Source organism: Littorina saxatilis, linkage group LG16, assembly GCF_037325665.1.
Source record: "Littorina saxatilis isolate snail1 linkage group LG16, US_GU_Lsax_2.0, whole genome shotgun sequence".
Taxonomy (NCBI): domain Eukaryota; kingdom Metazoa; phylum Mollusca; class Gastropoda; order Littorinimorpha; family Littorinidae; genus Littorina; species Littorina saxatilis.
In genome coordinates, this window is record NC_090260.1 from 43,136,381 (window position 1) to 43,162,437 (window position 26,057).

The 26,057-nt window shown below is 42.6% G+C and overlaps 1 protein-coding gene and 1 long non-coding RNA gene across 3 annotated transcripts in view; one reads left to right on the plus strand and one right to left on the minus strand.

Moving 5' to 3' along the window:
- Positions 1–26,057, plus strand: part of LOC138949675 (uncharacterized) — a 349,293-nt gene that overhangs the window by 308,343 nt on the left and 14,893 nt on the right. The window lies entirely within an intron of this gene.
- LOC138949658 (uncharacterized) lies at positions 5,709–10,556 on the minus strand. Of its 2 annotated transcripts, XM_070321455.1 has the most exons (5): positions 10,427–10,554; positions 10,248–10,316; positions 8,907–9,163; positions 8,451–8,502; positions 5,709–7,028 (listed from the first exon to the last, which is right to left on the minus strand). In XM_070321455.1, exons 3-5 carry the CDS (start codon positions 9,123–9,125, stop codon positions 6,754–6,756), a joined length of 546 nt encoding a protein of 181 aa, XP_070177556.1. In that variant the 5' UTR covers positions 9,126–9,163; positions 10,248–10,316; positions 10,427–10,554; the 3' UTR covers positions 5,709–6,753. The 2 variants fall into 2 exon arrangements, with proteins under 2 accessions (XP_070177556.1, XP_070177554.1); XM_070321453.1 differs by lacking the exon at positions 10,248–10,316 and having other exon boundaries at positions 10,427–10,556.

The window sequence follows — 26,057 nt, forward strand, 5'->3', positions numbered from 1 at the left end:
TTTTTCTCCCAAATGCCAAAAAAGTCTAGGGTCGCGCGAAAAAATAGGGTCGGTCGGGATACGGTAAACAGACTTTTTTTGGGGGGAGGGGGGGGGGGGGGGGGGCTTTAAGCTAGTTTGATCTAAAATTTAAAGTCAGGAGAGGCCACCTAAACCCTCCCTAAAATGCTAAAATTCACTTTCGGCTGGGGGAAATTATTACTAATTAATAAAGAAATTAAATTAAATTAAATTGTTTGAATTAATTAATTATTAATTATTGTTTATTTACTTTCTGCCCCTCCAGACCCCCAGCAAGGGCGCTGCCCCTGCACCCCGCCGGAGCCTTAGCGGCCCCTGGACCCCGACCTTCCAAAATGTTCAGTCCCAGCAACATTTTGGGCTCCCACCCATGTATAACCTTGAATGGTTGAAAACGATGTTAAACACCAAATAAAGAAAGAAAATGTGTGTGTGTGTGTGTGTGTGTGTGTGTGTGTGTGTGTGTGTGAGGTTTATGCGACTGTTATATATAAGTAAATCTTAGTAGTGTACTTATGTTTGATTATGCTTTATTATTGTGTGTTTGTCTTATTAGAAAGGTGATGTGGTGCCAAAAGAAAAAAATCCTTGTTTGTGTCAAATGAAAATGGACATTAAAGTTGTCTTATCTTATCTTATCTTATGTTACAGACATGCTGTAACATGCAACACTTCAAGTTATGATAGAGTTAAAGCTTTGGTTTAACTCAGTCCAAGTAACCTCATGTTATTGTAGACTTACAAAACTCCTTGTGTTGGTGGTGTCAAAGCTTGCTTGTAATGTTATTAACATCATGTTATTGATGGTGTAACATACAGCACCCCATGTTTTTTTGGTGTTACAGCTTGCTCAAATGCCTATTAACACCATGTTATGTTGGTGTTACAGCTTGCTCAAATGCCTATCAACACTATGTTATGTTGGTGTTACAGCTTGCTCAAATGCCTATTAACACCATGTTGTGTTGGTGTTACAGCTTACTCAAATGCCTATTAACACCATGTTTTGTTGGTGTTAGGCTTGCTTGTAAAATACAACCCTACCATGTTTTGGCGTTCACATCATTGTTTTCACCTGGATGGATTTATGTGTCGGAAAGGAAAGCATGATGTTTGGAAATTGTGTGCGGGTTTCTTGCTTGAATATTGAACTTTGCTGACTTGTCACAGGTTAATTTACATTTAATATCAGTTTTTAACTGCATCATCCTTCACACATTATGTAAACATCGTAACATTTACACTTTGGTTGTAGAAGTATTACCCCCCCGCGGGTTAGGGGGAGTCCCATATTGGTTGGGACGAGAAAAAATTTAGCAGATGCTCCCCAGCATGTCGTAAGAGGGGACTAACGGATTCTGTTTCTCCTTTTACCCTTGTTAAGTGGTTTTTTTTTTTATAGAATATAGTCAATTTTTGTAAAGATTTTAGTCAAGCAGTATGTAAGAAATGTTAAGTCCTTTCAGAGACATAGATAGAAGAGATGCGCAGCGCTGTCTTCCCGCTCGCGTTATCTTCGCCTACGGCAGGGACAAGTAATCCTCTGTCTAGCACCGGCCGGCTGCGAACTGAGCTATCATTTACCAAACTTTGCACTCCAAAATAAAATATAAATAATAAATTGACAATAAAAGTGACATCATGTATGGGAAGAATGCATAATTGTGCAAGTGTCTACTTTACAAAAAAACAAAACATGGACAGTTGAATAAAACGTTTTTGCATCCATAATTTAGAGAAAAATAACCATTTAAAGGTAAACGTTGATAATTGTTGTGTTTTTAAAGAATTATAACTGTTTCATAGAAAATCATAGATAATAAAACTTGCAAAATATTCATTATTTGCACTCAAGAGAAAGAGAAAATCACAAGAAGAAAATTATTGCATCATTTGGTGATTAGAAGATGAATCCTAAAGAAAGCAATTTCGCTCATTTCTCCTTTATGAACTTGTAACTTTGTATCCACACGCCAGTGTAAGTGCGAGAACCACTTGAGTGAGACATAAAAGCATCAAATTTAATTACAGCGCGTCAAAAATTATACAAACAGATTAATGTACACACCAGTAATGCATTTGCTAGTTAAGGGAAAGTAACCCCCCCCCCCCCCCCCCCCCCCCCCCCCCCCCCCCCCCCCCCCCCCCCCCCCCCGCGGGTTAGGGGGATGAATTTACCCGATGCTCCCCAGCATGTCGTAAGAGGCGACTAACGGATTCTGTTTCTCCTTTTACCCTTGTTAAGTGTTTCTTGTATAGAATATAGTCAATGTTTGTAAAGATTTTAGTCAAGCAGTATGTAAGAAATGTTAAGTCCTTTGTACTGGTCCCGCAGTGGGGCACTGCGGTTATGAAATTAAAAGCCCTTCCTGTTTTTGGAACCGCAGGAGCTTTCTAGTTTGCTGTTAGGTAGATTTTTGGTTCCTCTTTCCTGTCATGCTCTCTTTTTCTTCATGAATTCTTTTCTTTTTTCTGCCTTCTTGCTCATTCACCTGTATTTTTTCCAAAAATCTCTTCTCTTGGCGCTTGTCTCGCGATTCATGTATAGTTTAATCTGTTAGTGTTCTGATGTAAGTCCAGCAGTAGATAGGTTAAGCCTATTTTAACATACTGGAAACTGGTAATCTTCCAGTAGGTATTAATTTAGTTTTACTAAAGCCTGCTGGGACACAAGTAATGGGTTAGTGCATTTGTAAACAGGAATCGCTTGACAAGTGGCCCCCTTCATCCCCCCCTTCCTCGTCCTGATATGGCTCTGCGTAGTCGGCTGGACGTTAAGCAACAAATAAACAAACAAACAAACAAACTTTGTACTGGAAACTTGCATTCTCCCAGTAAGGTCATATATTGTAGTACGTTGCAAGCCCCTGGAGCAATTTTTTGATTAGTGCTTTTGTGAACGAGAAACAATTAACAAGTGGCTCTATCCCATCTCCCCCCTTTCCCTATCCCATCTCCCCCCTTTCCCCGTCGCGATATAACCTTGAATGGTTGAAAACGACGTTAAACACCAATAAAGAAAAGAAAGAAAGGGAAAGTAAATTAAGTTGCGCACAAAAGATAATAATAGCTCCCAAACATTGCCTCCACGTACAATGTAAGGCAAGGAACGGGATGAGTGGCTGACAATCGCGCGAGGTCACGCTGACTGAGCGCGGTACCCCAAGAGTTACACGCGAGCGGCCTCGCTTCGTATCTCTTCAATGTATGTCTCAGGTCCTTTGTACTGGAAACTTGCATTCTCCCAGTAAGGTAATATATTGTACTACGTTGCAAGCCCCTGGAGCAATTTTTTGATTAGTGCTTTTGTTAACAAAAAACAATTGACAAGTGGCTCTATCCCCTCTCCCCCCTTTCGCCGTCGCAATATAACCTTCGTGGTTTAAAACTACGTTAAACACAAAAGAAAAAAAGAAAAAAAGGTTAGGGGGAGTCCCATATTGGTTGGGACGAGAAAGAATTTACCCGATGCTCCCCAGCATGTCGTAAGAGGCGACTAACGGATTCTGTTTCTCCTTTTACCCTTGTTAGGTGTTTCTTGTATAGAATATAGACAAATTTTGTAAAGATTTTAGTCAAGCAGTATGTAAGAAATGTTAAGTCATTTGTACTGGAAACTTGCATTATCCCAGTAAGGTAATATATTGTACTACGTTGCAAGCCCCTGGAGCAATTTTTTGATTAGTGCTTTTGTTAACAAGAAACAATTGACAAGTGGCTCTATCCCCTCTCCCTCCTTTCCCCGTCGCGATATAACCTTCGTGGTTGAAAACGACGTTAAACACCAAATAAAGAAAGAAATAAAGATGGAATCATGTGTCGGAAAGGAAAGCATGATGTTTGGAAATTGTGTGCGGGTTTCATGCTTGGATATTGAACTTTGCTGACTTTTCACAGGTTAATTTACATTTAATATCAGTTTTTAACTGCATCATCCTTCACACATTATGTAAACATCTTAACATTTTCTCCAAATGGTGCAATTTGGTGTCATCTGAACTTCAAGTTTGCCATTAAAATCTGTTTTTAGAACCATTTTTGCCTCCCCTTGTTATTTTTTCGACAGAACAAAAACAATTTCGGCGACAATTCCCATGCCTGGTGCGTGTTTTGTTGTTGTGTGTGTGCGTGTTTTGTTGTTGCGTGTGTGCGTGTTTTGTTGTGTGTGTGCGTGTTTTGTTGTTGTGTTTGTGTGTTGTTGTTGTGTGTGTGCGTGTTTTGTGGTTGCGTGTGTGCGTGTTTTGTTGTTGTGTGTGTGCGTGTTTTGTTGTTGTGTATGTGCGTGTTTTGTTGTTGTGTTTGTGTGTTGTTGTTGTTGTGTGTGCATGTTTTGTTGTGTGTGTGCATGTTTTGTTGTTGTTTTGTTTGTGATTGTTTACTTGTGTGTGCGTGTTTTGTTGTTGTGTGTGTGCATGTTTTGTTGTGTGTGTGCATGTTTTGTTGTGTGTGTGTGCGTGTTTTGTTGTTGTTTTGTTTGTGATTGTTTACTTGTGTGTGCGTGTTTTGTTGTTGTGTGTGTGCGTGTTTTGTTGTTGTGTGTGCATGTTTTGTTGTGTGTGTGTGCATGTTTTGTTGTGTGTGTTTTGTTGTTGTGTGTGTGTTTTGTTGTGTGTGTGCGTGTGTTGTTGTTGTGTGTGTGCGTGTTTTGTTGTTGTGTTTGTTGTGTGCGTGTGTTGTGTGTGTGCGTGGTTTTTTGTTGTGTGTGTGCGTGTTTTAGTGTTGATGTGTGTGTGTGTGTTTGTTTTGTTGTTGTGTGTGTGCGTGTTTTGTTGTTGATGAGGCCTCTGTGGAGGAAAGCGTGCCGCTGAAAGCAACTAACTTTAAGTGTTCACACACACACACACACACACACACACACAGGCATACGTACCCTGATCATAGCAGTCAAACCGACTGACACACACTCGCGCGCACACACGTACACACACTCATTCACACACCATGCCATGACACACACAGACACATTGTGCCATGACACACACAGACACAAACCGTGCCGTGACACACACATGCCGTGACACACTCGCACACACACTTCAGACGCTACATGATATGTGTGATGACAATAATCCCAATTGTTGTTACACTTTTACAAAGACAGCTTCGATCAGTACATAACAAATTGAATGACAGACAGATGAACAGTTCAACTGGACATGATTTTGTCTTTTCTGTCATGATCATTGTATCTCATTGCTGGGAAGTGAGGGCACAGTGGCGCCCCCTTTTAACACTTGAGAAAATAAGGTCATAAAAAGGGGGGAGTCTTAAAATAAAGGTAAATTTACACAGCTTATAAACAGAAAATCTGAAAGTGAGGTTTAAAAAAAAAAGGGGGTGGAGATCTTATAAAGAGGCTTCCGCTGTAACTTCTTCCCATTGGAAAGCTGGCAGCAACAACACTCGCGTTTAACTCAGCTATCATCAGTCACCTCTGCTTCCAGCAGGGATGACCAAGGTCTTTAAATCAATCTGCCACAGCAGTGACAGGGGTAGGGGACACGGATACCCGAATCACCACAGCAGGTTGATTGGTGTTTCACCCAGCCTGGATTGGAACCCCTGACAATTCCAACAGTCTTGTAAATTTATCAGGTAAATCTCTTTCCCTTTGCCACACCTGTTCTAGGCAGATTGTGTTCAGTGGACACCCCCTTTTAAGACACCCGCCCACCCCCCCCCCCCGAATTCACGACGTCCTCTATCTTTAAGCAACTACAGGCTTGAACACATTAATTTCCATATAAAATCTATGAGTTTGGTTGTTTTCTAAATCCAAATCTAACGATCAGTGCAGAGAAACTCGCTTTAGATCTCTTATGAGTGCACGCAAACTCCCAAGGCAAGTAACTCTCGTACGACAAGAGTAGTTCTCCTTCCAAATTTTTTGAACTGAGTTGCTTGGACAAAAGACTGCAATCCGACGGTTAGTTTTCGACAATATTTCATTTTATAAACGGATCACACGCAACCAAATGCACAGACATCGCATCAATTTAAAGAACATACAGCGGTTATATACACTATTTTGCTCCAGAAAACTGAACTTCATACAGTTTTTAACGTTGGAACACCGGTGCAAAAGTTTGTTTGTTTGTCCCATTCGAAGAAAGAACATTTCCTAAGCAATACCAGAACACGCCTTTACTGCCACAGCAGAATAACAACATAACTAACTGTGTACTTGATTTTAGTCCAAAACAGGGAAACTGACAAGAAGTGTTAACAGAATTGATTGATTTTCCCTGAACTATACAACCGCGCCTTATTCAATCGCCAGCGCAGGTAGACTGGTTGAGTGATTTGGATTCGATCAAACTTTCGCACAAAAACTCCTCTTTTCTCTGAATAACTGAAGAAAGGAGGAATAAAGAGGTTACATACCCCGTCTCAGTGATTATTAAAAATAATGGTCTCAGTTCGCATTTTTCATGATCCGCTAACTTCGACCATTATTTTTGATAAGCACTGAGACTCGGCATGTAACCCCTACGTAAGTGTCTGAAGCTCCAATACTTTTACACAATCCAAACTATTCGTATGAATCACTGAAGGTTCCATAGGTCGCTGGCATTTATAGTGTTAGAGGCTGTCCTTGAAGCTGACGACTGTCTGTCGAGTCTCTGCGTGTCCATTCTCCTCCCAACATCACCTAAATGACCTGTGCTCACATGACCTTCACCATGACCAGTTCTTACATGATCTTCACTGTGACCAGTTCTTACATGACCTTCACCGTGACCTTGTGTTGTGGGATTTGTCAGGAGGCTGTGTGTCCAAGTCTTCCACTCCGAGGTAGATGCAGGTAGATTGTGTGGCCGCTGTGGTGTGTTTAGTCTCTCTGTCTTCAGCCTCTGGCCACTGTGATGGTTCATTGGTCTGGTCGGCGCAGTTGTCGTCATCACTGATGTCATCTCTGTTGTCGTCACTGATGCACGATGTCGTCGATTTCCTTCGTCCTCGTCCTGGGTTTTTCACGGGTCTCCTCTGCCGCTTGCCTGCCTCTCCTACAACAGGAAAATTACTTTGTGTTGGTTATCAAATAACCAAAGGGAAGTAAGCACTCTAAATGTATATCTTCTTCTTGTCGTTCGCTGTTTATGACATGTGTAATGGAGTAAGCGAGAGTAAGACATAACCAATCTCCTGGCACCTGAGAGATTTTTTATAACAAGAATTGAAATGAACAAGGGACTTTCATCCTCACAAAACAAAAGGATGATCGCTGCAAGCTCATATGTTCATCATTCTCCAAGGCACTGTAACTAACGCTTACAGAAAGTCATACACAAGAACCAGCTTTTATTCCTGACCGGACATCGTCCTCAGATCAAGACTGGTTTTTAAAAGAACAAACGATTGGCGAAATGGCGCAGTGGAAAGACGTCGTGAGTTCGAATCCCGGTCGCTGCCGCCTGGTGGGTTAAGAGTGGATATTTTTCCGATCTTCCAGGTCAACTTATGTGCATGCAGACCTGCTAGTGTCTAAACCCCCTTCGTGTGTACATGCAAGCACAAGACCAAGTGCGCACAGAAAAGATCCTGTAATTCCTGTCGGAGTTCGGTGGGTTATAAAAACACGAAAATACCCAGCATGCCTACCCAACGAAAGCGGAGTGAAGCTGACTATGCTCTCAGAGTATAATGTGGGGAACCCAAATAGGCAAACAAGCTCACACGTCAACAGACATTTCTGGAATGCTGAAGAAGAAGAAAAGAACAAACACATACATTGTTACAGGGTCGTCTTGAAAGTATCTGTGAGAATGTTAAACACATGAGGCAGAGCGCTGTTAAGGGCCTATTCCACACAGACCACGAATCACCACAAATTGATACATTTTAGGATTCGTAGTTGAATCATAATCAGTTCGTGAAATTCTTAAACTGATTCATATATATATTCGTAGTGAGTTCTTGCAATTCTTGAGCAATCAGGAATTCGTGACAAAAGTTTTGAGCCATTCAAAATTTTAGCCACGAATCCCCAAACAGTCAGATATACCTACGAATCGATTAGGATTCAGCTACCAGGCCTAAGAATGTACTACAAATTGATACGAATTAACTACAAGTTTCTGGAATTGTGAGTTTGTGGCCAAAATTTGGATCGTGGGATTTGTGGTCTGTGTGAAATAGTACCATTAGAGATCAGATAACCAAAGGGAAGTGTGGGTCCGTATAACTCTGGCTTACTCCATTACACATGTTGTATACATTTGGAGCGCTTACTTCCCTTTGGTTATTTGATCTCTTGACAGCACTCATTCTTGTTTTCGTCAGCATGAAACTGCCTTCCCATGAAAGCTACCTGCTCCCTTCTACCGCAGTCATTTTTTGTAACATGTTTGCTGACACTCGCTGTACTGTAATGTAGAAACATGATTTGTGTGTTCATGTTTGCGTTACAAATTTTTGACTATTCCTACCTGCTTCACTGCAAGCGCTCCCAGCTGCTCCAACCGCCTCAGATTCTTCCGTCTGAAAATACAAAAAGTTTGATGATGCATTTGATGTGAATGAGCACGTGCACACACACACACACACACACAGTGACACACACACACACATTGACACACACACACAGTGACACACACACATACAAAAACACACTCACAAACATGTGCACACACATACACCCCCCCTCCACCCACACACACACACTGATTGATTGATATCTGTTGCTTTTTGGGTCCAGCGGACCATATAGGCCAAATCAGGACCCCACACACACACTCAGTACGGTACTGCAATGCAACCCCCATTTTAAGACCTGATTTTCTCAGATTGTTTGAGGTCCTAAGAGAGAGGTTCCACTGTGCTGAGCGATCATTATCACAGACTCACCAGCTGACCAGCCTTATGGCTGTGGGCCACAGACTCACCAGCTGACCAGCCTTATGGCTGTGGGTCACAGACGTTGGCTCAAGACACTGCCCGGCACTGTGACTGGTCTCGAGGGACGCAGACTTGACGCTGGTCACTGCACACTGATTCCAATCGCCATCAGTGTCACCGGCCCCTGGCGGTGAAGAGGGGGAGGAGAAGGCGGTGACATTTCGGTGAATGTCTTTTGACCCGTCTTCAGCTTGACCAGTCAACATAGCTGGACATCTTTTTGCTGATGTCTGGCCGTCAGACCCTGAAATAGAGATATATGGACATGTTAAAGACCAAATCTTCTTCTTTTTCTTTGTTCACGGGCTGAAACTCCCAGGTTCACTTATGTTTTTGCATTAGTGTTTTTTTTACGTGCATGACCGTTTTTACCCCGCCATTCAGGCAGCATACGCCGATTTTGGGGGAAGCATGCTGGGTATTTTCGTGTTTCTATAACCCACCGAATTCTGACATAGATTACAGGATCTTTTCCGTGCACAATTGGTCTTGTGCTTGCGTGTACACACGAAGGGAGGTAAAGCACTAGCAGGTCTGCACATAAGTTGACCTGGGAGATCGGAAAAATCTCCACCCTTAACCCACCAGGCGGCCGCGGCCAGGATTCAAACTAACGACCTTCCGATTAGGAGGCCGTCGTCTTACCACTGCGCCACTTCGCCCGTCAAACACCAAATCGGTTGTATAAAAGCAGACCTGACAACCCGTGTAAAACCTCAAGTGTAAGTGACAAGTGTAACAAATGGGATTTTTTTTATGGAATTTTCAGCGTAGCAAATGGTGCTTAAGTGTAGCATTGCACATCTGCATTTATGCTACAGTGGAACCCCCTTTTAAGACCCCCTCGTTTTTAAGACCCCCTCGTTTTTAAGACCCCCTAGTTTTTAAGACCCCCTCGTTTTTAAGACCCAATTTTCAGATGTTTGGGGGTCTCAAAAGAGGGATTTCACTGTATCCCACGCAAAAAAAGAGAAAAATTTTGAAAGCAGGAACATTAATTATAATATCCATTAGAGAATGGCTGCAGTTGATACTTTTCCTGATTGGACAACGTTTTCTGACCGGGACACAGAGCGAGAAGCAGAAATGAGTACCAGGACTCACAAGAAAGAAGTAACTGTTGCATACTTGTGATGGTTTGTTTAACACTTTCTACCACACATATGTTGACCACGTTTTTTAATCCGAGACCAGCTGTGCTGCAGCAAATCACTCAGAATTGTAGTAACTGTGTACGGTAACTGTGTATCAACACGCTGGAATGCAGGTGTTAGATAGACGTTATAGGAAGCGACTGAAGCTAACAGTCTGAGCGGATATATCCGTACCTGGTCAGATGGAGCCATATGAAGTAGTCTTTCTGTGATAGTAGTAGTCCAGTGGACGATACCTTCCGCCTGTGATCAAACCTCAACTCACTCAATCAGCTGATGGAAAAAGTAACCAATACACAGCAAAATGATAGTATTATCTAATACACTCGAAGCAATAACATAACGATACACACCTTATGAACGGTTTTGATCTAAAACAGCAAAGTAGTCGAACAGTCTTCGTGATTCATCGGTTGATGAACCAGACGAAAATAATTCAAGTTGATGGAGTTCGCTCCCTTGATATAAGCTCTTCACCAGAAAATCTACTAAATTTTATGTCTTTTTACCAAGATGTCTTGAAATACATAATCAGCGTAGTTGTAGTCGGTGTTGAGTCACATCTTTCACTTTCAAAAATGTCTGAGCCCCCCAAAAAGCGTGTGCAATAAAAACATGTTCTATAAACAACAGAAATGAGCACACACTCAGGCACTGGGTCTCTTCAGTATGTGTCAATACATTATTTGCTTTGTGTCTATTCCTTTCTCATTTGGCAGTTTTGTGCAAAACGACGTTACGGAGGAAATCATTGTTACGACTATCGATCTGATTGCTTGTTTAGGCATGGTGTCTGAAAAGCTTGTAAATCGAAAGATTGTAAAACTGTTGTGTTGAAGCTAGGTTGGTTAAGGTTTAAATGAGTATTTTGATATGCTTTAGTGTGTTAAATTCATAGCTCAGAATTCAGTGGCATTCTTTACTTATTTTTGATACAAGCCAAAGAACATTATTTTGTCGTGAACTTAATTGACGGATTGAGCTCCAAACTTTAGCATAATTGATTAATTTGGTTGTTTGATCGATGAAAATGACGCCAGAAAGCTTACGTTTTCAACAAAACGACATCATATACACGACAGAGAACTTTATATATCCCCTGTCGGAATTCACGGATAATCATAATTCCGTCTTTGAGTTTGACGCATGTAAACGAAATGCATTTGTACACAAAGATACAGTTCATTCCGTGACATCAAAGGGGTCTAACATGAATTGCTATACTTACAATTGCAGGTTCTGCAAATTTATAGGCTTAGATGCCTCTGAATTCTGAGCTATGAATTTAACACTAAAGTTCAAGATTACCGCTAATTGCTATTGTAGGATGTTGACTTGTGTGTTTTGGAAAATATGATATGTAGCTCTAACTTCTAAGTGTTCCAAAGTGGTGTCGAAAACGCCGGAGTGTATACAGGACTCTGACCCCTGTATACTTCTATACACTCCGAATGCGTATAGCCAGTGCAAAACAATCAAAAAATCTGATGCTCCACGGACTTTAATTATAATATAATGTAGATTTCATTCTCTAAGTGTACATCAAAGACCAGACAACCACATCAACATGCAGATTGTCATTCCGGCAACGCCATTCATTGTCGATTCATTGTATACATATCAAAGTACGCTTGGGACATACACAAACAAAAAACAAACAGTAACACACACAAAAACTGTTGCTCCACGGCAGTTTGGAACACACTTTGTGACCCAGAAGTGGTTGTATACTATGTAAATGTACATTATTTGCCAACCCTCGACACTCCGAAAAAGAGATAGCGGAAGTCAATGCATCATATATATATATGGCCCAAAGTCAGAATAGGTGTCCATTTTTGTGACATACAAAATCAATTTTAAAAATGAACATTTTCTTTGTTTTGAAAATAGAGATGTATTTTAGAGCATAAATACGCAAGGAACAGCTATGATTTAAGAAAACTCATGTTTGATCACTTCACAGATTCAGGTTTAAAAGTTTGCAGGAGTTCATAACTTCACACCGTCACAAAATTTAGACTTGTTAAATCATTGTTGCTACATGTATTGGGTCTGTTTTAGACATCTGAGCAAATTGCTACAGCAAATTACTTTGCATTTCAAGCAAGTTAAACTTGTTTTGGCCACGCATGATGCAGATGTGAACTCCATTAATGGGAAGTTCATAACTTCACATAATTTTATTGGTATAATAAATTTAATTTATACAGGCAGGAAACAATTTGTTTTGTTTTTTAATCTGAAAAAGGTGAGCTGGAACATGAAGGTAATTTTTGAAGATGAAGTGTGGAGAAGATTTTTTGGTTATCTGTATTATTTATAGAAATTAATATTGTCACAATTTTTTCACAGCAAATATTGGCATAAGTTATCAATAAATCTACAATTTTGCTGTTTTTGTGCAAAATGTGCTTGAAAAGTACCATCAAAAGGATTTCAATACACCAAAATGTTTGTCTGACTCAAAGAGTTGGCAGAAACTGAAAGTATTTTTAGAATGTCCTAGGAGTTCATAACTTCACACCGTGACATCACAAACTATGGCTAATTCAAACCAAAGTAAGAAAGTGCATATGTCATCTTATTTTCTCTCCAGCTACTCTTTGTAATCAACATACAACTAAGTAATAAAAGTAAAACATTTGTGAAAACAAACGATAACAAAAATCATAAAATGTGAGCGTGCGCATAACTTCACAAGAATTTTTGTTATGTTGGTCTCTAGTACAGTTACTGTATAATATATTTGCAAAACAATGACAAACTGAGAACACAGAGTTATAGTATAGGCTAAAGCTGCACTTATATTACAAAATCAGATTTTAATTGCCAAAATAAAACAAATTGTTTGAAACTTGTGAAAGTTCATAACTTCACATCAATCACACATTTATACTGAAATAACTAACTAAAGTCTCTTGCAAATAATTCTAAACAACTTAATGATTTACTTAACCAAACTCAGTCATGAAAACTGTTACCGAAATCATTATTTAGTTAGTGTTTATGTCAGCTGACTGTGTGTTCATAACTTCACATCATTTATTTAACTGAAAAGCTACGTACTAAAATCTGCTGGTAAATTAAAATAAAAATGACATCAAACTGTAACAGCCTACTCTGGAGAAGAGCAGCACATCATTTGAGGTAGTGATTTAGTGTAGTAAATTAATTATTGTGTATAAATCATACTCATGGCATGTGTTCATAACTTCACACCGTGGGGCTGAGGGTCAGTTGATGTGAAGTTATGTACACCGTGCAGTCAACCCAGATTCATGCTGGAATTATCAAAATGTAATTTTGAGGGTTGATATTCAGAAAACTTCTTACAAAATGTCCAGATAAAGTCAAATGTACTCTTTTGCTATTAACAAGGCATTATTTTAAACACGCCCTTGAAAAATGAGCTTGAGTTATGTGAAGTTATGAACTTCATGACAAAACGGCTAAGTACTTCAGAAAGAAACAGTCAGCAGCCAGTAGATTCTTTTTGTGATGAAAATCATGGTACAGTGTAATTTGGAAACTGAAAATAGTCATTTTACATATATTTTGGGTTTTGACATGAGTTAGTAACTCTCACATAAAAATAGTGCGCAAGACACAGAGAAAATGGCTAACTAAAGCATACTGCTTGACTTTAGTGACAAAAATGGCTTAGTATCTAAATCTAATGTACTTTTATATGCAAAATTGCTGTTCCACTACAACCTTAACTTTCATGGCTAGCATTTAAGGACAAAAAACACTCTCAGTGGAGATAGTAGGAAAGTTCATAACTTTCTCACAAGAATTTTTTATTTCTCAATTACTCAAACACCAATAAATGAACTTGATGCAAACTTTCAGTGTGACTGCTGCTAGTGGATCCAAATGCATTACAAAGCTAGGTGTTCCCCAACCAGTCAATTTACTCTTTTTATAAGGCAAAAGGTTGGAAAGTTCATAACTCTTTTTTCACAAGAAAATCTGCACGTAAACTTCAAACTACTTTTGAACATGCAAAAACAAGTCAAACAACCCTTTTTATGTTTTATACCTCTGCAAAACATACTGTAAAATACTTTTTTTACAAAAATATATCAGGTTTCAATCTTTAATTATTATTTAGAGCTGATCAGTGAACAAAAATGAAGTCTTACGGAAATAGTTATGAACTTTCTGTGAAATTTTGTCTCCCCATTTTCTGCAGGCTCACTGACAAAATTCAAAAACTTTGCTTTGTCAAAGGTACATTTGAGTTTTACTGGCTCAGTGAAAAGTTATTCATGACATTCTGTCCCATAAATATGACAGAGTAGACCATGTTTCAATATGCTGTAAGGTCATGTCACAAAAAATGGCCAAAATGTAGTGCTGCTGACTTCAGATAATGGCGACATTTTCATTAAAAACAACAACTGAGCACACAATGTTTCTCTAGGTGTGTACTTCATACTTTTTTTTACAAGTCTCATTAATCTTTACAAGGATTTTATTTTTCTTTGATGTACAAATCAGGTTAGAGCCAAGGTTGCACAGCTATTTCAGCTGTGGACACCATTTCAGACTTAAGGCCATATTGGTTTTTCATTGGCTACTTCCTAATAACCTAATAACTACAATATTATAGGGGGCATTTCATTGACAAAAAAGTTGTAACAGAGCTTTTCATTGTCGGAGTGTATACAGACCTAGCAATCCTGTAAACACTCGGAGTGCGTATAGCTTTTGCCTTGTTTCACCTGTTTATTGCTGATTTCTGCATACAATGACTACGTTGCATATAGTGATATATACTGAGGGGCGCGTGCCATGTTTGTAGTTTGTGAAAACAAAACACTTTTGAAAGACAAGACCACGACGTTTTTCCCTTGAAAAATTGAAAATGGCTGTTCAGATGTTCCTGTGGCGGCTGTGCTATTTTGGTGGTTGTGATGTGTGGGAAGAATTACCATAACGACCAGCTGCCATAGATTATTTTTTTTTGTACTGCAAGTGCAAGCAGAATAACCATTGCACCATTTCACATTTGATCCTTGTTTTCTTCAAATACATGTACCACATTTTTTTTTCTACAGTAACGCCTTGAACATTGGGGAACCATCAAGGCCTTCACTAGTGACCAGATAGGTACATGCAGAAGCTTCTCACTGCAGCATGGAGGAAGGAGACACAGCAATTCTGTCTGACATCAAGATAGAGATTGATGTCGCAGAAGAGACACCGCAGTACTGGCACATGACGGAACCAGAGCCATACGGTAAGGTTAACCAAACCTTTCTAACACTAACACTGTAATCACTGACTATGAGACTTTGGTTTCCTTCTACTTTAGTGCCAGAAAACACAGAAACAAAGCGTGTCTAGACCAAAACGACGAGATGCATCAAATTTGTAAGCTATGTTTTTAAAGCAGAAACAGGGCTATTCGCTGTATTTTTCGACCACGAAGGTCCCGTTGCTGTCGATTTTTTTATTGCTACTAACAGCACAATCATTGTCACATACTATGCAGAAACTTTTTACCCAAACTTGTTCACGAGTTTGGCAGTCAGCGACCAAACTGCGAAACCCAGACTGCCCTTCTTCATGAAAATGTCAGTCTCCACAAAAGAAGGGCCGTAACTCCATTCCTAAAAGACCAAATGATCTTATTTTTGCCTCACACTGTCTTCAGACCTGAGTACACCCCTTGAGATTGCTGAACATACCCTCTTTGAACATCAGACATTTTGCCAACAAGTTTCACTGCACCCAGGACCTACAAAAAAGCCATCAAATCAGAGCTGAAAAGCAACATCAAATAAGGCCACCTTAAGTCCTCTTCTGATTGGCTTAGACACTTGTGACTCTGCATCGATATTGGAGGAGAGTAGTTCTAATGACTGCTGTAATTTGGGCCAGATACGCCAAACGGTCTCTGCGAAAATCACATTTGATCGTTCTATACAGTAGAACAGATTTTACCCCACATGCCAAACTCCTACAATAACGCCAGATTCCTTCTGCTGTACTGAGATTTAGAAAATTGCTGCCGTTTTTTTTAAGCGAAAGGTAATATTTGACTAGAGCTGACTTGAAGTCACTGATTGCAGTTGCACACAAGACGCTAACGACTGCAGTAGCCTAGAATAAACTATTGATGCGCCTGTGTGGTTTACATATATGTGCTAATTAGCCACGCAAGAGACCTGTATGCATCATAAAATGGTGTTGAAGGCTATGGGGATATTTATATAGCGCTTGACGTTCCCTAAGCGCTTTACATATTAATTTTTGCCATGTGAGATGGAATTTTTTATACAATATATCACACATTCACATCGGCCAGCAAACCTCAAGCCTATTAGGGCGAGCATTCACCTTTCACGGCCGTTATTCCAAGTCACACGGGTATTTGGTGGACATTTTTATCTATGCCTGTACAATTTTGCCAGGAAAGACCCTTTTGTCAATCGTGGGATCTTTAACGTGCACACCCCAATGTAGTGTACATGAAGGGACCTCGGGTTTTTGTCTCATCCAAAACTAGCACTTGAACCCACCACCTAGGTTAGGAAAGGGGGGAGAAAATTGCTAACGCCCTGACCCAGGGTCGAACTCGCAACCTCTCGCTTCCGAGGCAAGTGCGTTCACCACTTGGCCACCCAGAGTCGGTTTCTATGACTTTTTTTGTGAAAAGCTTTGTTTCTTTGGGTTTTTATGACTTTTTTGTGAAAAGCTTTACTCATTCTGTAAACCTCCTGGTAGGCGGAGTGGGGCTTTAAACAAGACAGGCAAAGAAAACTGACTGTTTTGGAAGAAAATTGATTGTTTTCTTGACATATAAAATGACGGGTGGGGTGGTAAGATGTCGGCCTCTTAATCGGAAGGTCGTGAGTTCGAATCCCGGCCGCAGCTGCCTGGTGGGTTAGGAGTGGAGATTTTTTCGATCTCCCAGGTCAACTTATGTGCAGACCTGCTAGTGCCTTATCCCCCTTCGTGTGTACACGCAACCACAAGACCAAATGCGCACGGAAAAGATCCTGTAAGCCATGTCAGAGTTCGATGGGTTATAGAAACACAAAGATACCCAGCATGCTTCCCCCGAAATCGGCGTATGCTGCCTGAATGGCAGGGTAAAAACGGTCATACACGTAAAAACCCACTCATGCAAAACCATGAGTGAACTTGTGAGTTTCAGCCAATGAACAAAGAAGAAGAAGAATAAAAAGAGATATAAAACTTGTTCAGTATTTGCTGCTTCTTTCTGCTACAGTGAAACCCCCTTTTAAGACCTCCAAGAATCTGGGAAAATCAGGTACTGAACTTATTAAATCCAGGTGCACGGAGCCCCTGGTGCTTTTAGTCATACCTCAGGCAGCTATTCGTTGGAAGAACTACCAAGTTTCATTGACTTGCACCCAAAGAGTCAAGAACTGCGATATTTTTACGAATTAATTTTGTACTCGGACCCGGCTGGTCTTGGCCTATTTTGGGATCTAAATTTAGATCAGGTCACCACATCATGCACAAAAAGACACGTCACTAGCAAACTATGTCAGGCGTCATCATGAGTTTGTGTAAAACAAAATGGAGGCCGGAATCACTCAGTTGAATCGAACTCCGACCAAACACCACGTACTAACTAGGTTAATTCCCGTTGCGATATAACCTTGAATGGTTGAAAACGACGTTCAACACCAAATAAAGAAAGACTAGGTTAATTTATGCACTCGCGTGAACAAGAAACTGTCGAGCTTCACAGATGTCGTCGTTGGGTAGTTTTGGGTTTGTTTACCTACCATAGGAGGATTTTTGAACTGTAAATGCACTCAGCTGCAACAAAAACGCAAAATGAAGGCTGTGAGCTGCACTAGCTGTGCCTTTAACAAGTCGCGTAAGGCGAAATTACATTTAGTCAATCTGTCGAACTCACAGAATAAAACTGCAAGCACTGCAGTGTTTTCACCAGGACAAGACACCTTCGTCAATCCACGCGGCAAGGAAGTCGCTCAATTTTTGGGTGCAGCAAGAAGGAAACAGACATGCAAGAATAGTAAAATAGCGAACTGAGGTAAGCAGGGAAGCGCGCTTTTCTGTATTCTTTTTAACTGTCAGCTTGTTTCGAATACTTCTTCTTCTTCTTCGGCGTTCCAGGATGTTTCGAATACAAAATGTTATATGTACATGTTTTTGGAATCAGGAAATGATTAGGAATAAAATGATCAATTTCTTGAATAATTATCGAAGTATTAATTAACCTATTGGCAAAAGAGGAAAACAGCTACTTCCGGTTCGAAGAATCACCTTCAGTAGCTTTCCAGCTTTCTCGCCTTTTTGCCAAGCCCGCTCCTTCTGGCATCGGGTTGCCTCCGGCGGCCGTTCCGTTGCTGGTTCCTCATGGTTCAGCTCCGGACCCGGCGCTGGAATACCTTGCCGCTCCTGCGCAGGCTTCCTCCTTCGTGCCCTTAGTGGCTCAGAGGAAGTTGCCTTGGCCCAAGTCGTCACGGAACCTTCTGTCGTCTTTTGCCCTCCCGCGTGCTCCTTTGCCGGTCACGCCGGAACTTCTTCCGCTTCTGACGAAGCCGTTGAGGAAGGATTTTGCTCTGCCTCTCTCTGAGCAGACTCTCCTTTACTCCGAGGAAGTGGGCCGACAGCTGTTGGAACTCAGTTCTATTTCCAAGACTCTCCTCAGATCGCTTTCTCGGGCTCTGACGGATTCCTTGGCGCCCTTTACTCTTAGTAAAGCACGGCTGTTCCTGGCTTGCTTTTAAGGCCCGCGATGGGGAGTGGTAAAAATAGCCAGCGGCGCGATATCACTGCTTGCAGACTGTCAGCCGGCGACTTGGTCTGCGCATCGCCGTTTGCGTTGTGCTGCGAGGCATATCAGCGCAGTTCAACGTTGCCAGAGACCAAAGAAGCGCTTTACTCTACCTCGCAGCGGCAGCTTACTGGAAGAATGTTCATTATCTGTGCTCGCCTGCCAGCAGACCACAGGCACACCCAATAAAGTTCGGACTTGTACTGGCAGAGCGCGAATGCAAATTCTTGTAGGCGTACATAGACACAACATAACATGTACAGACAATAACCCCAACAACACTTCAACAGCATATGAATGGAATACAAACAAATCCGCAAATCGGGCACAATACACCAGTTTAAAAAATAAGGATTACCAAAACGGCGTGCAAAAAACACACTGACTCGGAGAGGAGAAACATTTATCACACGATGTGGATAGCAAACATTAAAATAAAACAGACAAGTCAAGCATAAAATAAACACAAATACTGAAAACACAATAAACAAGGGTGAAACAAACAAAAATATATGCTTGCCGACAGTCAGTGTGTGTGTGCGTGGTTTGTGTGTCAGCGGTGCGTGTGTGTGCGGGCGCGTGTTTGTGCGGGCGCGTGTTTGTGCGTGCGTACGTTCTTGCCGCGCATGCGTTTGAATGAGAAAGAAGAGAGAGAGAGAGAGAGAGAGAGGATTGAAGAATGAGGTCACGGTATCTGTCAAATGAATATAGACACACACACACACACACACATCTGGTATGAAACGCTGACTCACCGAAAGCTGAGTTCCGTTATTCTGTAACTACGCGTACGGGAAGTCAAAGGCTACTCCATCCTGGTTAGGTAATCCAATTGATAGAATCCGTGTATTAAACAATGGCACACAACCATTAGAGGGTCTCGATTGTCTGCTCCTCTGCTCCAACCAATACTAGTGTCAGTTCTCTGATGATTTTAAGTGTTTTTCTGAGGGGATAACACTTGACTTAGAGGGCGCCACATGATAAAAACACACGCTTGTAATCTGTATAATACCGTTTGTTTATCACGGTCTGATCTGTTGCGATGAGACATCAGGTTACCCATACTTGAGTAAAATTAGGTAAAGACAACTGAATGGTCTTTTTAGCAATATAAGCACACATATAACAACCACGCTGTGACTAAAACAAAAAAGTGTTTTATCACACACGATACTCGTGTTGGCTGTTTTGATCATCAAAAGATGCGAAGAACAAAGTGAAGATTGTACCACAGCTAAAGTTCAATCAGGAAGTATAGGTGGTGGATGTTATGTGGTTACTTGCTGTCCTACATTTGTTTTGCTCTTTTGGGAGGAGTAGCCTGAAGCATGGGGGACGATCTTGTCAACTGTTCAGTCATTAGGACTCGCAGTCTGTCTTCGTCCTTCTTCATTCCCCAGGCTCTCCTTTTCAGCTTCCCGCGGTGGGGCACTGCGGTTATGAAATTAAAGGCCCCTCCTGTTTTTGGAACCGCAGGAGCTTTCTAGTTTGCTGTTAGGTAGATTTTTGGTTCCTCTTTCCTGTCATGCTCTCTTTTTCTTCATGAATTCTTTTCTTTTTTCTGCCTTCTTGCTCATTCACCTGTATTTTTTCCAAAAATCTCTTCTCTTGCCGCTTGTCTCGCGATTCATGTATAGTTTAATCTGTTAGTGTTCTGATGTAAGTCCAGCAGTAGATAGGTTAAGCCTATTTTAACATACTGGAAACTGGTAATCTTCCAGTAGGTATTAATTTAGTTTTACTAAAGCCTGCTGGGACACAAGTAATGGGTTAGTGCATTTGTAAACAGGAATCGCTTGACAAGTGGCCCCCTTCATCCCCCCCTTCCTCGTCCTGATATGGCTCTGCGTAGTCGGCTGGACGTTAAGCAACAAATAAACAAACAAACAAATCCTTTTCAGCTGATTGACTAAGGCGTGAATTTGCTCGCCACCCTGCTCTCCATGAAGACCCAGTTCCTGATCCACGGCACACAATGAGACTCGAGAATATGCTGCTTAGGAATAATTCTGACATCAGTAAATGTAGATCTGTAGAATGTCATGTATTCCGTGATGGAGTCCTCAATTGCAGACACATTATTTTCACTGACAGGCTTTGTGTGTGAAACTAGCCTGTGGACAGCTGAAAAGAACCTGTTCAGTTTGATGAATTTGGTTTTGATGCCTTCTGCGTCGTTGTGAAGATCGTGGTCGTCTGTCACTTGATAGGTCCTTTGAAGTATGCCATGCCCTAAATCGGTTATCACTGCTTCGTCGAGGTACCGGTTGCAGTGATTTCCGATAAAGGATCGGCTGTGGTAGGCTTGTGCGACGATGTTGTGCGTGACGAGGATGGTTTCCAGGTTTGCCGTCACAGGTCCACACAATTCAGAGAAAACAGTAACATGTTTCAGCTGCTCCATTTTGTTTTCTCCACGAAGCCTTTGCAGGTGCTTTACCGCTTTTGTGAAGTCGGGGTGAAAGCCTGCGTGGTTCACTTCGCTTTCTTTTGACAGAGACAGCGCTATTTGTTTGTCAAGATAGTGACATTCCTTCTCCAGGAGATCGTGGTGCTTCTTGACGACTCCTAACAGAATGTGCAGGTACGGGGGCGCGACATGGTCCAGTTCAATGTCCCATATATGCGGAGTCACCACGTTGTTGTAGGCCTTTGCTGTCGCTTTCTTGCTGCCAGCTTTTCTATATTGCCTGAGGTCACGTTTGATGTTTTTGAGTGACCTCATGGGGTATTCTGGCTGGTCTGATGGCGCTTTCTGTAGCTGCTCTTTGGACGCTTTGCACCATAAGCATGGATGGTAACTCTGAGCCCCTGAGATGCCGAACATTTTCAACAAAAACTCATAGTCCCCAAAAAGAAAAACTCTCAAGTTCTTGCCCTCCCATGTCATGGCATCAAGGTCGCTAATTTGTCTGGTTAAGGGAAACAAAATTCTCTTCATGTTAGCGACGCTGTCCTTGCATTCCACCATGCGGATGAGGTGAGTGTTGTCGCTGGAATTTGGACTGGGCACGTTGGCTATTTGCAGCACCAGTTTAAAACTTTCCCCTCCATGGTCCCCTCCCACTTTAACCCAAACCTCGTCTTCTGGAATATTATCATGCCAGGTCAGCTGTTGCTTTGCTTTGTACTGGTTCAGAAGATTGGTGACAAAGCTGGTTAAGTCATCAACAAATGCAACAGGTATGTCTTTTAGGGATCCTATTCCAGTTCTACTGTCATAAAAGTAAAGGGCATTTTGTTCTACGCAAATATTGCCACACATGATCTCTTTCTGGAACTTTCTCTCTTTTTTTTCACTGGCAATGTTAATGCCGACACTCTTGGACATTTTCCTCAGCTTTCTCTGTTTTGCCCAACTGAGTGAAAGCTGGGCTCTGATCTTTGTTGACAATTTGGAGGAAATGTGTACTTATGCACAACCAGCCGCGCCTTCAAAATATCACTTCGTTTTTGTTTTGTAGTTACTTTCAGTTCTGTGCTATGTTGTTTCACGGAGTCGGCAGTTGAAGAACCAGAAAACTTTGCACGCATTTTCTCAAGATATTTTGCGCGTCTCTTTCTTAGAGGAGTGGCTGCAAGGGACGACGTTTTCCTTGGTTTGACAACCTTTTGTAAGACTATTGGTTGTCCTTTTGTCTTACATGTCACTGTGTTCTTGTCATCCGACTGTGCCAGTTTGATACGCACCAAACGGGTTAAGTAGGCCTCTTCTTTTGTCAGGGGAGATTGCATCTGTTCGACTGGACGAAGTTTATTCCTTTTGATGTTAGCGGGAGATTTGACAGAAACTGACAACACAGGTGTACAAGTAGGATTATCTATCGCCGCTTGTGGTTGTGGCCGGGGCGTTGATGTTTCTGTAATATACACAGGTGTACCGTTGGGAATGTCTTTCGCTGTTTGTGGTTGTGGCCGGGGCGTTGACGCTTCTGGAAAGGTGAAAGAGTCGCTGTCCGTGAAGGACACACATCCACTAATATCACTCTGGTTTGCTTCTTTGCGAGCAGACAGAAAATCAAACAAGCGCTTCTTAACGGTTTTGTGGGGCGATGACGACGCTTGAGCTTTGAAATCAGTATCGTCAGAAACGTTAGTGTGACCAGAACTGGTGGAAGCAATTTGCTGATCGGCAACCGTGTGCACTTGTTTAAATTTCTTGCAAGGTTTCACAGGTCTCCCCCCTTTCAACTCAACTCAACTCAACTCAAATTTTATTGGCTTCAATTTTCATAGAAGAATTTGTCTTGCGCTTGGAATTAAGACATAGGCAGAAAGTAAGAGTATAACATATAAAAACAGCATTGGGTTTCGAACTCACAGCAAACAGAAAAGTCAGTAACTTTCAAAGAAGGGTCAAATGGTGTCCAAATATGTTTTGCATTTTCAATTTGGACGATGGCTGCCTGGAGACTAACTTCAGACGGGTTGTCAGACGATCTGAGCTTTGTCAATCGAGTATAACATTTGGAACAGAAAGTCCGTGAGAAAAAATCAGCATTCGTTTCTTCTGCGATGTTTAGGCCGTAAAACCTTGCTAGATCCGACTCATACTTTATGCACAATTTTGCTGGGTTAGAGTCGTACTTTCTCTTCGATCTTTCTCCACATATTCTGCAGAGAGCTTGGAGTCTCTCAAAGTGAAGGCTTTCTACATGCGCCTGTGAAGCCATACTCACAGTACTCCAGCTACGAGAAATGTGGGAAGCGACACACAAGCCAATAAGTACAAGCAGGTTAAACGTCCAGGAAATAAAACACACAATTTCACTTCTGTGTGATAGAACTTTCATTCACACAATAAAATCCAAAGTTTGAAGGTAACTGAAAGTGGGGTTTGGCCACCGGGTAACATTTTATAACAACACACATCGCAGATATGTCCACATCGTACTATAAGTACTAGTATCAAAGAGAGAAACAACACCTGATTAGAAACATCCTCATAGAAATAAAACACAAGGCAGAGCTAGCCCCATTTTCCTTCTGTTGGATAGAAATACCATTCACTAAATGAAATCCAAAGTTTGAAGGTAATTAAAATTTGAATGTTGACGCAGGGTAACATTTTTTAACACCACACATCGTTGATATGTCCAAGTCATATTATGAGTAAAAAATTCAGAAAGAGAGAAGCAACACCTAATCACATCCTCCTAGAAACACAATGGAGAGCGTGCCCCATTTCTCTTTCACTTCAAGGAACAACCATTCAGAGACAAAATTCCAGAGTATGAACACAAACACAACTTGCAGTCCAGAGCGAAGATGATTTAAACACACCAAATTGTGAAAAAAACACACACAGCACTTCCCCGGACACCCGCACGCAAGAAGGAAATAAGAGGGAAAGTTCTCAGATAGGGCTGGGCTGAGGTGTTAGGTTACAGCCTGCAGCTGGAAGCGGTAAGGGCTCGGTGCTATACTTTGCGCGGTCTGCCTGGCCAGCTAAAGCAGCAAAAAAGGGGCCATCGGAACAGCCGTGAAAGAGCAGGACGTGGAGGACGTGTCCACACTCCTCTCCACACTCGCAAGGGTGAACGAGGAACAGATGAGGCTGTCCTCTCTGCATTATTTCCATGCGGTCTTGTGCAGAAGGGACTTGTTCCTCGCCCACTCCCAGGTCTCCGAGGAGTCGACGAGGAACACCCTCAGGTCGTCACCCTTGGTGGACGGTTCTCTCTTCGGCAGCATGGCCTCTGATGCCAGGAAGCAGGAGATTGACACCAACAGAGAACAGCAGTTCTCTTCTTTTGCGTTTCAAGCTCTGAAGCAGCAAAAGCAGGCTGCACCTAAGCAGGCTCAGCCTCAGCAGGCTAAGACCTCAGCTCAGGTGCACCCTGCTTCCCGGAAAAGAGCTCATGCCCCTTCCCGTGGTTCGGGCAAGAGGTCTTCGTCGGGCAGGGGTAGGGGCTCTTCCAGTGGAAAGCCCCACCCCCAATGAAGCGTTCCCGGCTTCACCCCCCCTCCGCCCTCCACCTTGGTGATGGCGGGGGACCTTTCACGGTCACTTTCACATTGGCTGACGTCCACACACAGCCAATGGATAGTGGGTGTTGTGGGGTCGGGATTCCGCTTACTCTGGCAGGAGGACGAGGCACCTCTTACCAGGTGTCCTCCAGCCTTCAAGCCCCCTTTCTCTCAAGAGGCAAGGGCCGTCCTCCAGTCGGAGGCTCTGGTGGAGAAGGGCGTGGTGGAAGCGGTCTCAGACCACAGCTCCCCGGGGTTTTACGGGCGGCTTTTCGCCGTCCCCAAGGCCTCGGGAGCTTGGCGCCCTGTCCTCGACCTATCGTTTCTCAATACCTTCGGTTCAAGATGGAGACGCCTGCCTCAGTCCGAGACGCTCTCCGCCCAGGAGATTGGGTGACCTCCATAGACCTGACGGATGCGTACTTCCACATTCTGGTGCATCCCGCCGACCGGAAATGGCTCCGTTTCCGGTGGGCCGATCAGGTCTACCAGTTCCGCGCACTTCCCTTTGGGCTGTCCCTCGCCCCGTGGGTTTTTACCATGGTGGTGAGGCAGTTCTGCGCGCTGGTGAGGTCACAGGGTGTTCGGCTGAGAGCATACCTCGACGACTGGCTCATCATGGGCCAGAGCGAGGCACTCTGTTCACAGCACACTCAGATGGTTCTCCGAGAGGCCTACTTGCTGGGTTTCTTGGTCAACCATGCGAAGTGAGAGCTAGTACCGTCCCAGGCATTTACGTACCTGGGGATGACGTTCAACGCGGTCTCATGGACTGTCCACCCCTCTCAGAAGCGAGTGGACAAGCTCCAAGCTCTCATACGCTCTACTTCGCTTCTCCTGCGGGCTTCCCTCCGGACTCTGGCCTCCATCCTGGCGCAGATGGAGTCCATGGCCCTTCTGGTTCCACTGGGGAGAGTTCACAAGCGCCCGCTTCAGCACGCGCTGAAACCGTTTGTGGACTCTCCTTGTGTGGATTGGAACGCTCTGGTTCCCCTAGGGGAATGGTTCCAGACTGCAACCCTCCCGTGGCTGGACTCGGGATGGGTATGCATGGGGGTTCCCATTGTTTCCCCCCCTCCCGACACGGACCTCTTTACAGATGCGTCCCTGCTGGGCTGGGGGGCTCACACGGATCGGCTCACGGCCTCCGGCCTGTGGTCTGCGGAACAGAGCACATGGCATATCAACTCTCTGGAGTTGGAGGCCGTGTTTCTTACTCT